The sequence below is a fragment of the Tupaia chinensis genome, unplaced genomic scaffold, assembly GCF_000334495.1.
Source record: "Tupaia chinensis unplaced genomic scaffold, TupChi_1.0 Scaffold000249_1, whole genome shotgun sequence".
Lineage (NCBI taxonomy): Eukaryota > Metazoa > Chordata > Mammalia > Scandentia > Tupaiidae > Tupaia > Tupaia belangeri.
In genome coordinates this window covers 980,160-996,780 of record NW_006159728.1, presented here as the reverse complement: position 1 = coordinate 996,780, position 16,621 = coordinate 980,160, and the positions used below count along the sequence as shown (strand labels likewise).

At 48.0% G+C, this 16,621-nt stretch overlaps 1 protein-coding gene across 1 annotated transcript in view; it reads right to left on the bottom strand.

Annotated features, from left to right (window-relative positions):
- Positions 1 to 16,621, bottom strand: part of VOPP1 (VOPP1 WW domain binding protein) — a 30,849-nt gene that overhangs the window by 12,409 nt on the left and 1,819 nt on the right. The window contains 1 exon segment of the mRNA XM_027772035.1: positions 11,838 to 11,974. Within this exon segment, the coding sequence (XP_027627836.1) occupies positions 11,838 to 11,974 (137 nt within the window).

Sequence of the window (16,621 nt, the reverse complement as noted above, 5' to 3'; positions counted from 1 at the left end):
TTTCTCGCTTTCTGTCTCTATGTCTCTGTCTGTCTGGCGAGCGCACGCGCCCTACAGTGAAAATCTCTCAAAAAAAAAAAATAAACCAAAAAACCTAAAAACTCAAAAATAATTCCATCCTGAAGGAGGCAGAGCAGCACAAAAAGGCAACACATGTGAGTCTCCATAAAACAGTGGTCCCCAAACTTTTTGGGACCAGTCTCCTGGAAGACAATTTTTCTATGGATCAGGATTGGGGTAGGGGATGGTTTGGGGATGATTAAAGCACATTATATTTATTGTGTACTTTATTTCTACCAATATTATTATTACATTGTAATACATAATGAAATAATTATATAATTCAACATAATGAAGAATCAGCGGGACCCTGAGCATGTTTTACTGCAACTAGAATGCAACTGCATTCAAAGGTAAACTGGAATTATGGGGGTGACGAGTGAGCATTGGGATTACTGATGTTTCAATGTAGCTACTGCTCTGACAGGAAGTGGCCTCAGGCAGTAATGCCAGCAATGGGGAGCGGCTGTAAATACAGATGAAACTTTGCTCATTCACCCATTGCTTACCTCCTGCTGTGTGGCCTGAGTCCTAACAGATCACAGACTGGTACTGGGGGTTGGGAACCTCTGACATAGAACATGACTCTTAGAACCCACCACAGCTGCACCCCGGGGTTATCTCACTCTGTTTTCTCAGTTTTTTTTTTTTTTCAGGAAGAAAAAAAATATGTGTGTATGTGTGTGTGTGTGTGTGTGTATGTATGTATATATATATAATATAAATGGAAATGTTAGAGCCTCAGGGATTGGAGATGGGGTAAGGTGACTGCAGTTCTATCTCATCCCCATGTCTGCATGTCCAAAGCACCATCATCTTGAAGAATTATGCTTATTCCACCAGCACTAAGAAACAGATTGTCCTCAAACCAGAGCAGCCCTGTTTGTGCTTCAGCTATGATTTGCAGGGTAATTAAACTGTCAAAACACCCTCCCTACTATTTCCATTTTCTTGCAGTTGGCGTCATTTAGTCAGGCCGCTCTCATCAGTGCAGGGTGACAGATTTATTATAGGATTGAGACATCAGAACAGTCAGAAAACCATCAATGAACTCACCATGAATGTTCTGCTGGGAAAGATCAAAACCGTATTTATTTCCCAATGGGAATACTCCATCTACTTCCATTTCATCTTTTTTAAAATCAGTATTAATCATTAAAGAAAAGCATTTTTATTTATTTTTAAATTTTTTGCTATAGGGCATATGCATTTGCCAGAGAGCAGGGGTGGTGGTTAAAAAAACCAAAAACCAAAAAACTAAAAACACCCTTCAGGGGAGATGATCATGCAGCAATTCTTTCTCCTCTAGGGTTTTTAGGCACACACGTACATGTGTCCAGTGTGATTTTTCAAGCCACTGGGTCCAGGATACAAACTGCAGAGTCAGCCATGTAGGATCCTGCCCCTTAATCTCCATGCCACCTACAGGCCCTAAAGGAAAGCATTTTTTTTTTCAGAGAGGTTTTCGCTATAGGGCACGTGCGCTCACCAGACAGACAGAGAGAGACAGAGAGACAGAAAGCGAGAAATCACCCCCCAGGGGGGATGGTCACGATGCAATCCCTTCTCCTCCATTCTCCTCTCTGGATCTTGGGTACGCACACACACGCACCCGGCGTGAGTTTTAAGCCACCGGGTCCGGGACGCGAACCGCAGTTGACTACGTGGGAGTCCAGTGGCATAGCCATTATGCTAACTGCTGGTTCCCAAGGAAAGCATTTTTAAAGAAAACTCAAACCGCATTAAGAGAACAGATTCCATTATTAATTCTTCTCTCCAATCTCTCTTTTGGATTTATTTGTTGGAATAGCTGCCATTCCACAGAAAATGACAGGGACCCTAAGAATATAGTTAGGGTATACGCCCAAAATGGAATCACAAAATGGCTAAATTTTAAGATGGAGACACAATAGCTCAGCAGCAGCTCACAGAAACAGCTTGCAATGGTGACTCAGTGATTAATCTAGGCAGTATGAACTAAAGTAAAGAACGGAAGTTCTTTTCCTGGCCATCACATTCTGAGAAGATAATAGTTTTTACAGCCCAAAGCTTTTAAACAAAGAGAATCTCCTGATCCACTCCAAAATTAGGAAAAATAACTGGACCCATCTAGCATGTGACTCCCCCACCACAAGGGAAACACATGAAAAAACCCATTCTTGAGAACAAGCCTGGACAAAGGTGTTCCTGACCAAGATAAGAAACAAAACAAAACAAAATAAAACAAAATATGCCCCTGCTCCTCTTCAGCAACCCATATAGGAACCCCTCCCTTCTTAGGAGCTCTGTTTCTCCTTTTCTCTCTTAATAAACTCTGCTTTACTATCCTTTCTCTGTGCCCACATCTCTAATTCTTCATGAATATGAGACAAGAAACTGGTCAGCTTGTGGTTCCAGATTCAGTCCTGGTGTTGGGTCTGATCACCCCAACTTCCTGCGTCATCTCGGTGTCCCTGACTCCTACCTCATTGCCATGTAACTACACACTCTTGATCTTTTTTTTTTTTTTTTGGAGAGGTTTTCACTATAGGGCACGTGTGCTCGCCAGACAGACAGAAGAGACAGAGAGAGAGAAAGCGAGAAATCACCCCCCAGGGGGGGATGGTCACGACGCAATCCCTTCTCCTCCATTCTCCTCTCCGGATCTTGGGCACGCACGCACACGTGCCCGGCGTGAGTTTTAAGCCACCGGGTCCAGTACGCGAACCGCCGTCGACTACGTGGGAGTCCAGCGACATAGCCATTACGCTAACTGCTGGTTCCCCACACCCTTGATCTTGACATCTTGACTCTCAACTTGAGTAGCTGCGTAAGACAAACTGTGATTTAATCATCTTCCTTCTGTAACTCCCTTAACACCCCCCCTCCACCCACCACATTTGATCATGAGTACACAGAGTACAGCCAAGGCCTCTAGGTCCTGACATCTGGCACGTCCTCCCCTCCAGGCCTACAGCTCTGCCTTGGCCCAGACCCTTAGGATTTCTATGCCCACCTTTCTGGATTACTAAGGGATAGTGAGAGAACCTCACTTACTTACCTCCTGTCGAGCACAGTGGCTCAGCTGGCTGGCTAATGTTTTCCAAGGAGTGAACAAATAAAGTCTGAAAGGGCACATGAAGTACCTCCTGGTTGCCTCAGGCATTTTCTTTTAGGAAATCAACCCTTGGATATTTGCTCCTTTTTTTTTTTTTTTGAGAGGCTTTTGCTATAGGGTGCATGTGCTCGCCAGAAAGACAGAAAAAGACAGAGAGATAGAAAGCGAGAAATCGCCCCCCACCCCCTGGGGGAGAGACGGCCATACTGCAATCCCTTCTCCTCCATTCTCTCGGGATCTTGGGCACACACGCACACGTGCCTGCGTGAGGTTAAGCCACCGGGTCTGGACTCGAACCACGGTCGACTACATGGGAGTCCAGCGACATAGTCCTTACACCAACTGCTGGTCCCTGGATATTTGTCTCTTATCTTAGGCTCTGCTGAAGGGAAGGCAGGATTTTCCAGCAGCCTTGAATACCCTTGGTGAGAGGGGAGGAAGGACCAGGTCAAACCAGGTTTGGTTTGTTCTGGTGGGAGGGGACTTGCCCCAGTGGGGAATTCTTCAGAATCAGAGAAAAGGCAAGGAGATGCTTGACCTTACTTACATGGTTGATCAGCCCTTACAAAAGGGCTACTTGATTTAACTGAAGATGGCTGAGTCACCCAGATGTTGTCAAAGGCTACCTGGCATCCTGATGCAGGACCACCTAATTACTCCACCCTAAATTCCCCCCCTTTTTTTTTTTTTGGAGAGATTTTCGCTATAGGGCGTGTGCGCTCGCCAGACAGACAGAGAGAGACATAGAGACAGAAAGCGAGAAATCGCCCCCCAGGGGGGATGGTCATGCCGCAATCCCTTCTCCTCCATTCTCCTCTCAGGATCTTGGGCACACACGCACATGTGCCCGGCGTGAGTTTTAAGCCACTGGGTCTGGGACGCAAACCACGGTCGACTACATGGGAATCCAGTGACATAGCCATTACGCTAACTGCTGGCTCCCCCTAAATTCTCTTCTTTTGAAGGTCTCTAGCCCCCACCTTTCAGGCCCCATACAACTCTGGACATCGGGCCTCTTTCCTCCCTTAAAAAGTGAATAATAAACCTATTCTATTCACTTACTCTGAGCCTGTGAATTATTTCACAGCCCCAGATACAGATCACCCTAACAAGGTCGACCTGCAGGATTGGGGGCTCCAGACTTTAGGGAGCTCTGACTCTCCTGCTGCATCCTGGCCACCACTGCACGAACAGAGTCAATAAAATGAGGAGTGCTCCGCTACGAATGACTTCATTTTGCAGCTAAGACGCTGAGGCTCTGAAGGGACAGTGGCCCACCCTGGGCCTCTCAGACCTCAGGCCTCCTAAATCCCCACTACACACACCGTAGTCCTCTGTGCACCCCCACCAAGCCTCAAGACCTCTGACCAGCAGTAAAGACCTCTGTAGCTTTTGGTCCCTGACAGGATTGGAGCCCAGGCTCTGAGCTACAGTGCCCACATCTGTCTCTCTAGTCCTTTCCCACCACCGACAGTGCTGGGACAGCCTACGTACTGTCCCAGAACCTCGAAGCTGCTCATTCCTCTTCTAACCCTGGGGGGAGCACCTCTACCACATGCTGATGTTCTGCTTCCATGTTCAGCAGAGACAGGGACTTAGCTGCAGATTGCAGCCGGAACACCACTGCGAGCCTCTCTGCATGCCACAGTCATGCCAGGGGCTGCCTCGCCCCTCCTCACCCACCCACAGTGGCTGGGAATGGTCCTCTTACACCGTTTTTTCATTAATAAGCAAAGGTCACCAGAATCCACTTCCCGACTCTCAGATGACTAAAGAAAACAAAGGGAGCCTCCCAGGAGATTCACAAACACCCATCCCTGCTCCATATTGATGCCAGGGTCCTCAGACTCGGTGCCTCCTGGGAGGGCCTGCTGCAGTGCACTGAGCATCACTTTCTTCCTTGTGGCCTGCTCGCCATCCCCACACTTCCAAGGGCACGGTGCCCTAAATGTTATTGGGTCGCAGCAAACAATTACAATGGGATGAATCTCACCCAGGCACTGAGGTGGGTGCCCAGAAAGGAATCACTTAGAAACCAACAGATCCTCATTTTATTTTGAATATTCTTATTTCTAAAGAGTCCAAAGAAAGCAGTTAAATTCTTGCCAAGCCAAGAGCTGCTAACATGTGACAGTGTGACACAGCCTTTGGTTCTGCAGTGAAATTATAGAAACTGTCTCCTCGGGCACAAAGCAAGCCTATTTTCATATGATGTGTTCGTGAGTGTATCATATAAAAAGGTACTCTCGACTACATCATATGAATATATTTTTGATATTCCCAAGTATGTGCATTTTTTTTCTTTTTTTCTTTTTTTTTGAGAGGTTTTTGCTATAGGGCATGGATGTTCGCCCGACAGACAGAGCGATAGAGAGATAGAAAGCGAGAAATCACCCCCCGCGGGGGATGGCCACACCGCAATGCCTTCTCCTCCATTCTCCTCTTGGGATCTTGGGCACGCACGCACACCCGCCCAGCGTGAGTTTAAGCCACCGGGTTCGGGACTCGAACCACGGTTGACTATGTGGGAGTCCAGCGACATAGCTGTTACGCTAACTGCTGGTCCCCCAAGTATGCGTATTTTTGAAGGATATCAAAAACACTCCCAAAATGTTTATATTTTTTGTTATATTTTGGGAATCAACTTCATGCCATCACAGGCTTGCAAGTAGTAGACAAATGGAAGGGTGATGATGAGTTTAGTCTACATTTTGTTCAGAGAAGATGAGGCTGGGAAAACAGCAACTCCCTGTGGAAAGCTGGGCCCAAATCGACATCTCGCAGTGGCTGTGGCTGAGTTCTCGGAACCAGTTCCAGAGGCATCTATTGGGTCATCGGAAGTCAGGACGTGGTTTTGTTTGTTTTTCTACGCAAACATGCGTCATGACTCCAGCAACCTAATACATTGCAGGTGCTCTAGGTAGAATGTAAACACCCCCATTCATTGAAGGCTTCCCCGTAACAGCCGGTGTGGAGTGGAGTCAGGCCACCCCTCTGTGACTCTGGTGGTAACAACCACCCCTAAAAGGGCACAGGAGCTTGGCCCTCAGTAGCTTCTCCCTGGTCTACTCCCCAGGGGTCTTTCTCTGCTCTTTCCAGGGGTACTGGGTATTTTTATTTGTTCTTCTCCTGCCCTGGAGCCTCTCATACTCACCCACCTTTGGACGTCTGCAGTTGCTGCATGGCTCTGGGACTAACAGTGCCTGCTAGGGGGTTGCAGCTCAGTTGTCTTTGCGGGTTTAAAAGGCTGTTGGAAAGGAAGGTCACAGGGGCCTCCTGCCCACTCTGCCTCCGACTGTTTCCCACCTCAGCCCCAAGGAAACGTTATTTCTGACTTCAGTCCAAACGACCCTTTGTTATAGGTAGGCGTTACGAGCTGGGAGTCCCAATTTGACAACAAAAGGGACATCTGACACATCAGTCACCGCTAGCAGGAATCGCGGCAGACCCCTTGGCACCGAGAGGTAGATCTACTTTTATTACCTAAGCTTCCTTTGAAGGCCGAGGGAAGGGTCCTAGCCTCCCTACTGCCGTTCCATTCAGTGTTTCTTCAATACCTCCCACTCGAGGCAGTAAACCGATATGGGCAAAATCATCCCCGTGCTTACACCTTCAGCGTCCACGCGGGAATGCGCTTGACTTCCCTCAACCAGCTAATCGATTTCCCTCGGGTGAGGAGAGGTCGCAGGCACAGCTAGCCCACAGGGTCACGCAAAAGAGCTGCCTATGACAGACCTCCCCTCACGCCCCTCACGTGTATTCATAACAAGATCCTGGGATGAAAGCAGCCCCTAACCTCGTCCTCAGGGCTATTGTCCCCTCTGGCAGCTGCCACCCCCATGTCCTGCTGGTGTGGGTGTTTTTTTTGTTGTTGTTGTTAAACATCTTCACTCTTCTATTAAAAACTTCTCTTCATACTTTACTCACATCTGTAATTTAACTCTGCGTCTCAGGGCGGGTCTCTAACCTTAGAGGCCTGGACCCAAAGAACCGAGTATTTCCCACAACACAGCCCAGCCTCTCTGTCTGCTAACACATCCCTGTGTGGAGTGGAGTCAGGCCACCCCTCTGTGACTCTGGTGGTAACAACCACCCCTAAAAGGGCACAGGAGCTTGGCCCTCAGTAGCTTCTCCCTGGTCTACTCCCCAGGGGTCTTTCTCTGCTCTTTCCAGGGGTACTGGGTATTTTTATTTGTTCTTCTCCTGCCCTGGAGCCTCTCATACTCACCCACCTTTGGACGTCTGCAGTTGCTGCATGGCTCTGGGACTAACAGTGCCTGCTAGGGGGTTGCAGCTCAGTTGTCTTTGCGGGTTTAAAAGGCTGTTGGAAAGGAAGGTCACAGGGGCCTCCTGCCCACTCTGCCTCCGACTGTTTCCCACCTCAGCCCCAAGGAAACGTTATTTCTGACTTCAGTCCAAACGACCCTTTGTTATAGGTAGGCGTTACGAGCTGGGAGTCCCAATTTGACAACAAAAGGGACATCTGACACATCAGTCACCGCTAGCAGGAATCGCGGCAGACCCCTTGGCACCGAGAGGTAGATCTACTTTTATTACCTAAGCTTCCTTTGAAGGCCGAGGGAAGGGTCCTAGCCTCCCTACTGCCGTTCCATTCAGTGTTTCTTCAATACCTCCCACTCGAGGCAGTAAACCGATATGGGCAAAATCATCCCCGTGCTTACACCTTCAGCGTCCACGCGGGAATGCGCTTGACTTCCCTCAACCAGCTAATCGATTTCCCTCGGGTGAGGAGAGGTCGCAGGCACAGCTAGCCCACAGGGTCACGCAAAAGAGCTGCCTATGACAGACCTCCCCTCACGCCCCTCACGTGTATTCATAACAAGATCCTGGGATGAAAGCAGCCCCTAACCTCGTCCTCAGGGCTATTGTCCCCTCTGGCAGCTGCCACCCCCATGTCCTGCTGGTGTGGGTGTTTTTTTTGTTGTTGTTGTTAAACATCTTCACTCTTCTATTAAAAACTTCTCTTCATACTTTACTCACATCTGTAATTTAACTCTGCGTCTCAGGGCGGGTCTCTAACCTTAGAGGCCTGGACCCAAAGAACCGAGTATTTCCCACAACACAGCCCAGCCTCTCTGTCTGCTAACACATCCATGGAAGCCTTCCTCGGTCTGCCTACCAGACTGAGTTTCCACTTTCGCGGTTTCCCGTCACCCTCAGCCTTTTCTCTAGAGCTCTCATCACGGTCCAGGTCCGTAACTCTCCAGTTATGACACTCAGAGCTCCGCATGGGTGTGCAAGCCAAGCACTGCACATGGGGACAAGTGGGGGCTGGAATCCAGGCCGTACCCTTGTGCCCGAGCTCCTGCAGGAGACTTAGCAGGCGTGCGGTAAATAAGAGCCGAGAGAACGATTCAGGCAGGCCTGGACTCCCGGTCCCAGGTCATCCTGGACACCTGGTTCACATGGGCTGGGCGTCTGCTTGGTGCCTGGGACATGAGTCCTACAGGGGGCCTGGGAGGAGCATAATGTCCATATGAAGAATTAAAACCCACCCCAAAAGCTGTCCATATGTCCAGGGGAGAAGGGAAATGGTTGGGGACGATTTCACCACGGGGGTAACAGAGCAGCACCTGGAGGAAGAGTGGGTTCTTCAGAAAGAGGAAGGGCATGTGCCGGGCCCAGTGTGACAGCAGGACTGGAGACAGGAGGCCAGTCCGTGTGGACACTGAGGTGGGTGGCAACGGCTGAGCCTGCAGATAGCCCTCGCCTCGGGTCAGGAGTCTGCACCTGCCCCTGTGAGCAAAGTGATGGGCAGAGACCCTGAGCAGCTGAAAAACATGACCTGCTGCTTTTTGTTTCTGTTTTTTATTTTTTCTGTTTGTAAAAAGAACTCTCTGGTGGCCACATGGAAGACGGAGAGGAGCTGGAGGAGACCAGTGAGTAGGAAAACTTGTAGCAGGCACGGCTTGGGGGGGTTGACGGAAGAAGGTGCAGGGACGCGTTACGCCAGGAAATCCTGAGATACCACGGGACTCTCGAGGGGAACCATGCAGGGGAAGGCATGGGTCTAAGCATGTCACTGCAGCCACCACCGTTCAGACGAGCCACAGACACAGACGCTGACACTTGGCCAGCACTAAGGACCAAGGACACCTTGCACCTGTGTGCCGTGTGGGATAATGGCCGCTCTTTCCTGTACTGAAATCTTAGCAAACACAGAAAGAAGAGAAAACCCCTAACTCTCCAAATAACCCACTTCTCTGATCTTGTCTCTCTCTCTTTCTTTTTCTTTTTTTTTGGCGGAGGGGAGGGAGTTGTCTTTGCCTCCCATTTTACCTGAAAAATATTCATCTAGGAGAAAGCACAAATTTGAAAGCATTCAGATATTTACAAATATGAAACAAAATCTACTTATAAATGCAAACTGGTACTTGCCCTGAGTAAAAATTTAAGGTACAGCTCCCACTGAACTGTTCTAAAAAATTATGCATTCCTATCTTTCTGTTTTTTAAATTTATTTTTAATTTCTTCCATGAGTGAGACAGAGAGAAAGAGAACAGGGTCCTGATGTCAGGATCCACTGCCAGCCTCGGCCAGTCCCAGACCGCAGGCACGCATGCGCTCCACGTACTCAGGGAGGCCTCCAGACAAGAACCCAGAGCCTTCGCAGGTGGATCGGCATCACAGAACAGCATGTTTTACCACTGTGCCTCCATATCACCTCTGAGCATAATCTTTTTAAATAAAAAGGGCATTCTTTTTTAAAGAAGCCCTTTTAAAGCATCTGGTAGAATAAACTTGTAAAAGAACAAGTATGCACATGACCAGCTTCATCTTCTTTACGTCTTGGAAACAGCTTGTCCTCAGGAGAAACAGAGAAGAGAAGACACTTTGTTTTCGTCCTTTTACATTCAATCAACCTTCTTCTCTCTTTTATTTTAAGCCACTTTGTTGAGATATGATTGGTGTCATTGACATGTAAAAAAACTCTACAGAAACGCCCTCGTTTATGATGAGGTTACATCTGATAAACTCATGGTAAGTTGGAAGTACTGTAAGTGGAAAATGCATTTAATATCCTGATAAGCCCATTGGGAAGACAGAGAGTTGCAAGTCAATGCATTGTGAAGTCAAGAAATTGCAAGTCTAACCATTCTAAACTGGAGGCCATCTGTATATATTTAATGACTACAACTTGAGTTTGGCAACAGGATAAGCCATGAAATTATCACCACAATCTATGCCATAAACATATCTATCACCTCCTCTGCCCTCCTATTTATTTATTTATTTATTATATTTATTGTCAGAGGGCACGTGTACTTGAGAGAGAGAGAGAGAGAGAGAAGGCATCCTCCCAACGGTGTGTGGTTCATGCTCCAATTCTTTGGCCTCTATTTCTCCACCCCATCAGGATTTGGGGAATGCATGCACATGTGCCCAGAATGTTTTTCAAGTCACCGGGGCCAGGATTCAGACCATGTCTTGCTAACAGAGGACCCAGCTTTCCACACATAGCCCTCTTATTTATGTATTATTATATTCTGTGTGACAAGGACACAGAACATAAGCTTGACCCTCCTAGCGAATCCTCACTGTACACTATGGTTTTGTTCATTGCAGGCCCTGCGCCATACAGTAGGTCTCTAGGACTTCTCATTTCACAGAACTGAAACTTCGTGAAAGTTAAGGCAACAACCACTTCTAGAATTCTGACCATCTACTACAGCTTGCAATCAACAGAGACGTGTCCCCAACACCTCCATGGAAACCGTGACCAGAGCAGAGTCACAGGAGCCTGAGCTCTCATCAGCAGTGTCTACCAGGTCCTCCAGGGCCCTGGGCTCTCCTCCAAGGAAGGGAAGCACCTCGTACACCGCGGCAGAGCACAGCCTGTGTCCTGAGGGAGCCGGCCCCACACACCACACTGCGTAAGAACCTCAGGTAGTCAAGGCCATGTTTTACCAGCTAATTCTCTATGACTCTGGGACATCATTTTGGGCAATGGGTCCTAAATAGGCCAAATGTCACTTGTATAAAAATGTCTTCAGTTTCACTATTTAGAAATACTCAGAATACCTGTAAGTGTACAATAAGTCCTTACTGCATGAATGATATAAATAAAAGACAAAACAAAGAAAACAAATGATCAGCAGCAACAGAATAGGTAAGAACATTACCATTTAGTAGGATGTTAATACTCGGTCCGCCAGCATTAAGACTGGCAGAGACACTACTGTCCCTACCCAGAAATTTGTACATGAAATAATTTTTAAGAAAAAAGGCAGAGAGCAAACAATATGCATAAATAAATGACACAGCATACGTATAAGGTGCAACACTCATCACAGAAAAATACAAGGTGAGCGGCCCGCTGGGTGAGTGGTGGTTTAGGCATGAGTGACCGTGGTTCGAGCCCAGGACCTGGCAGCTTGCTTTCTCTGTCTCTCTCTGGTGAGTGTGTATTCCCTATACCATATTTTAAAAAATAATAAAACAAATAAAATTAAATAAATAATTATTTAAAAGAAACCCACGAGGTGATGGCATACGATCTAACACATGGTGCATTTGTTATCGATGTAAATGCACAATAAAGTTAACCATTACACCTTACGTGAGGAAAATAGCCTAATGTGGTCCCTTCCAGCATATGCTGTGGCAGTCCCTTTATAGTGGTTTGCAGGGAGAGACGGGGACAGAGGGGCTGGCTGACCTGGAGCGGAGTTTGGGGGCTGCCTGGTGTAGGACACGTTGAACGCCGGCTCCTCAATCAGCGGCGGGGGGTACATGCGCCTCCGGATGAAGAACCCAGCTCCGCAGCAGAAGAGCACGCCCATCATCAGGAGGAACCTGAGAAGCACAGACACGAGAGGAGCTCGAAGCAAGCAGCTTCAGACAGGTGCAGGCCCCGACGGCTCAGCCCCGTGGGAGCCAGGAACACCTGCTCCTGTTCCCTGGTGGGCAGGTCAGAGGTTGAGGCCTTGGATTTCTCTGGACCGCTTTGCCCAGGAACGTTTTCTGGTGGGTGACATCAGGTGCTTGGCCTGCAGATTCCTGGATGTTCCTGGATGGACACCGCTAATTCTGCGAAGCTCTGTGAGTGGGCGCCTGGCCTCAAGCAGCTCCAAATGGCCGAGCGGTTTCCCAGGGCTGGTGCTATCACTTCCCTGCCCTGCTCCAACCTCACTAGACTAAGCTGGGGAGGCCGTCTCAATCGGTCTCAACACTACGGCTGACCCAGCCTTTGCTTCACTGTCCATTTCTCCCATTTTCCATGGTCAAAGCACCAAAGATGAGCACACTGATCCTTCCTAACAGTCTCTCTCCGTTATTATATGACTATCCATGGAGAAATAGAGGCACCATTCCTACAGCAAAGCGTAATTACAGAGACACTGGAGGAAAAGAAAAATACAGTCAATTTATATGCTAAAGATTTAAAATACACTCTAGGTTCTAAGTGTGGCTAAACGTTCTTCCTACCTTGACCGGACAGTAGAGCAAAAGCACTTTAAGGATAGGATTTCTGTCCGATTCATTGAAAAATTCTTAGTGACTCACATCATCATCATTTAATAGATGATTGTTGACCTTGATTGACTTCCTCTCTTCAATCCCATTTGTACCACCGACACCTTCTGTTTCTACAAAAAGGGGTGTCCTGGGGCCAGCAGGCGGCCCGGTGGTTAGGACGCTGGACTCCCACATGGCCGACCGCAGTTCATGCCCCAGACCTAGTGGCTTACTTTATCACTTTCCCTGTCTCTGGTCAATTAAAATAATAATCATAATAACAACAAATGGAATCAAATAAATAATTCTTTTAAAAAAAGGAAGGGGGGAGTCCCTCTGAGAAGGACCCTGCTAGTTGCCCTGTACAGACAAAACTGGGAAACTCTTGCCCAACTCTAAATTGAAATTATGGTGAGACCTTAGGAATCTTTCAGAACCTCTGACAACATGCCCGTGCTCTGTGTGGGCAGCCAGGTGCCCTGTGAAGGCAGAACACACAGCATAGCTGATCAAACTCAGTGGTGTCGGTCCACTCTTAAACTTGAGAACAGGGTGCAGCATAAAGCCCTTGTGGATATTGATATGATGTTAAAGTGCAAGGCAGTCGGCCCTCAGTCAGCATTTCCTAGACAGCCTTGAATGCTGAGCAGGGAGAACAAGAAAAACCAGAGGCAGAAAATAGGAAATGACTCCGGAAAGGGCTGACATTGTGGTCTTTCTGATCTGTCTTCTAATTCATTATTTGATCAACAAGTAATTTTTTTTTAGTTGCCAAAGGGTGCATGCACTTGCCAGAGAGAGATGGGGGGGTGGGAAAGGCAGCCCCCCAAATGGGGTGTGGTCACACCACAGTCTCTTCCCCATTTCTCTCTACTGTAGAGATTTTGGGTGCTCACACACGAACCTAACATCTTTTCCAAGCCACTGGGGGTTGCGGGGGGGGGGCGATTCAAAACACAGTTGGCCATGTGGAATCTGACTCCCTTAACCACTAGGCTACAGGGCCTGCCCATTCAACAAGTAATTTTTAAGCTCCTGCTGTGTGTCTGGACCATCTAAGTATTACAGTGAGCCAGACAGGTGAGCCTCCTGCTACCTCACTGGACTTAAGTTCTAATAGTAGAGGGAGACCGTGAACACACGTTTACAGTTACTGAGCTGCGGCCCTGGGAAGCACCAAGGAAGAAAAATGAGGGACTTCAGGATGGTTTCCTGTGCATGTGTGGCAAATTATACAGAAAACATAATTTACCATGTTAGCCAATCTTTTATTCTTTTTTAAAAATGTATTTAGTTTTATTATTATTGTTATTATTATTATTTTTAAACTTCCTATTGGGCATATGTGCTTACCAGAGAGAGAGAGAGAGAGAGCGAGAGAGAGAGAAAGTGAGAAAGCATGCCTCCAGGTCTGAGACTCGAACTACAGTCAGCCATGTGGGAGTCCAACCCTCTATCACCATGCCACCTGCTGGCCCTGTTAACCACTCTTAATGTATAATTTAGCATACCAAGAGGGTCTAACATGGGTTTGTGTGGCCGTGAGGAAGATCAGGGGAGTTTCTTTCCCTTTAGCTACATTTATGCTGGGTTCCAAAGAATGAGAAGACAGAGACTAGCAGAAGGGGAGGGAAACACACACTGGGAAAAACCACACAGCGAAAGTGCTGTAGGCAAGAAAAGCCCAGAGGGAGAGGCCTGCAGGGAACAGCTGTGCAGCTGAGTTGGTGCATGGGGGCCAGAGGGGTACGGTCTCGGGAGCCAGAGGGTCGGAACGTGTAGTATCTTGGTCAAGGAAGCAACTCTCAGCATCGAGAATGCTGGAATCAGAGGAGACAACTTCATCTCTTAAAGGGACTTTCCCTTGGACGCAGTGATAATCTTACATTCAACGCTGAGTTCGACTATAAATATCGGAGTAGAAACTTGTCTATAAAGCATAGAGGGGCCGGATGTGCACAAGGGTTTCCTTTCCCAATACCACCGGTTATTCCCAAGGGCCTGGGCTTCCTGGTGGAAAATTGCAGAAGCCATCTGACTCTTCCACGCACTGCGGTCAAGTGCTGGTTACACTGTCAAGTGCATCAGGGTTTTTTCTCCTGAGACAAAGGAAAGTAACACTGTACCTCATACCTCAGCCTGATCCAGAGTGAGTAGAAGGCAGGACAGAGCAGAGGAGACCAACTGCTGGCTGAGTTCTGTCACCACCCATTAGTTCCTGATTAAACTACGGGTCTGAGAAATTCTTTTAAAAAGTAAACTAGGGCTGGCCCTGTGGTCTGGTAGTTAAGGAAGCTGGATCCCATGTGGCAAACAGCAGTTCAAGTCCCAGCCTAGGCGGCTTGAAAAATATTCGGTGTACTTATGTGCCCCCCATTCCGACGGGATGGAGAAATGAAAAAGGGATTGCATGTCCCAGTGGAAGGTGTCATTTTCTCTCTTCCTCCATGTCGTGAGGGCAAGCTGACATGCCTTCTGGCAAGTTAGAAAGAGAGAGAAAGAAACTGGCAAGGGGGCAGGAGAATGAGCCCATAAGCATTGGGCAAGAGGAAGCGATGTCAGTTGGGTGGTTAATGGGGGAAAGCCCCCCAGCTGCTGTGTTCTACAGATTACCAGATGTCCTCTTCTGTGGCTGGGCAGGTTTTCTAAGCTTGTCGGGGATCGAGAGGAGAAGCTTGTGCCTTTTCTACTGCCATAAGTAATCTGGCTCCTTTAATTCAATCGCTTTTTTCCTCTTCGAGTTCTCCTTGCCTTCCCCTAACCCTGAAGCGCAGCAGATCTTAACTCTGAGTGTCCCAGCCACTAGGGCAGACCCTTCAGTCTGCATCCACTGCAGACCTCCTAACAGCAGGCCCGCCCAGAGATCGGAGCTGGTCTGCATTCTCTCGGTGTGCTTTTTCATGCTAATCAGGAATGCTACCAGACTGTACTTTTACATATGTATATTTTAAACTGTTATTGATTTATTTTGCCAGAAGGGGTGTGTGCTCACCAAGGATAGACAGAGAGAGGGAGAAAGTCCCCCCGCCCCCGCCATGGGGCATGGTCTTGCCCCTAACTCCTGTCCATTTCTTCATCCTGCCAGGATTCTGGGCCTCCAAGTGCCCATGCCCAGTTTAAGTAACTGTGTCTGGGACTGGAACCGTGTGCCAGCCATCCGGGATCCTGTTCCCTTAACCACCAGGTTATGAGCTGGCCTGACACCTATTCTAATCCTGGTGATTTACTCAGAACTTCTTGGTTAACGATTTTAGAGTTCAAGGTTTTACTCAAGCTGGAAATGACTTTTGAAAGCATTCTCCTTCAAGCCTCTTTGTTTTGTGGTAAGGAGTAAGAAGTCCTTCAAGGCCGGGCCAGTCCTGTGTGCTGGCTCACTGAGGTGCCTGTCCCCAACTGTGACACTGCGAGCAGTCTGAAAGCACCAGCCGCCAGTTCAGTAAAGCCAATGGAAATGGTCATGCCCTTAGAGTCCTGGGCTCTCTCCATTTTGTTTTCTTTTTCTTTCTTTCTTTCTTTTTTTTTAAATACCAGAGGCAATGTGTTCTCACCAGAGAACGAGAGAGAAACAGAGAAAGAGAGAGAGAAAGAGAAAGCGAAAGCAAGCCTGGAATTTGGCGTGGTTATGCCACAATCCTGTCTCCTCCATGTCCCCATCTTGTCAGGATTTGGGGCACACACACATGTGCCCAGTGTGTTTCTCCAGCAGCCAGGGATAGGATTTAAACCACAGTTGGCCAGGCGGAATCCAGGGATAGGACTTAAACCACAGTTGGCCAGGCGGAATCCAGCTCCTTTAACCACGAGGCTACAGGGCCTGTTCCTCTTCTTCTTTTTAATCACATAATGCCTGAACTTTGACAAGCTTTTCACTTTAAGGGAGCACTCCCCAAAGTCACTCAGTGCTTCAGACCAACCTAATACACTTCTGAACATGTAGGGGGTCAGGGGTTCAGGGCAGTCCTGCTTCTTTCTACCAGAAGGTCC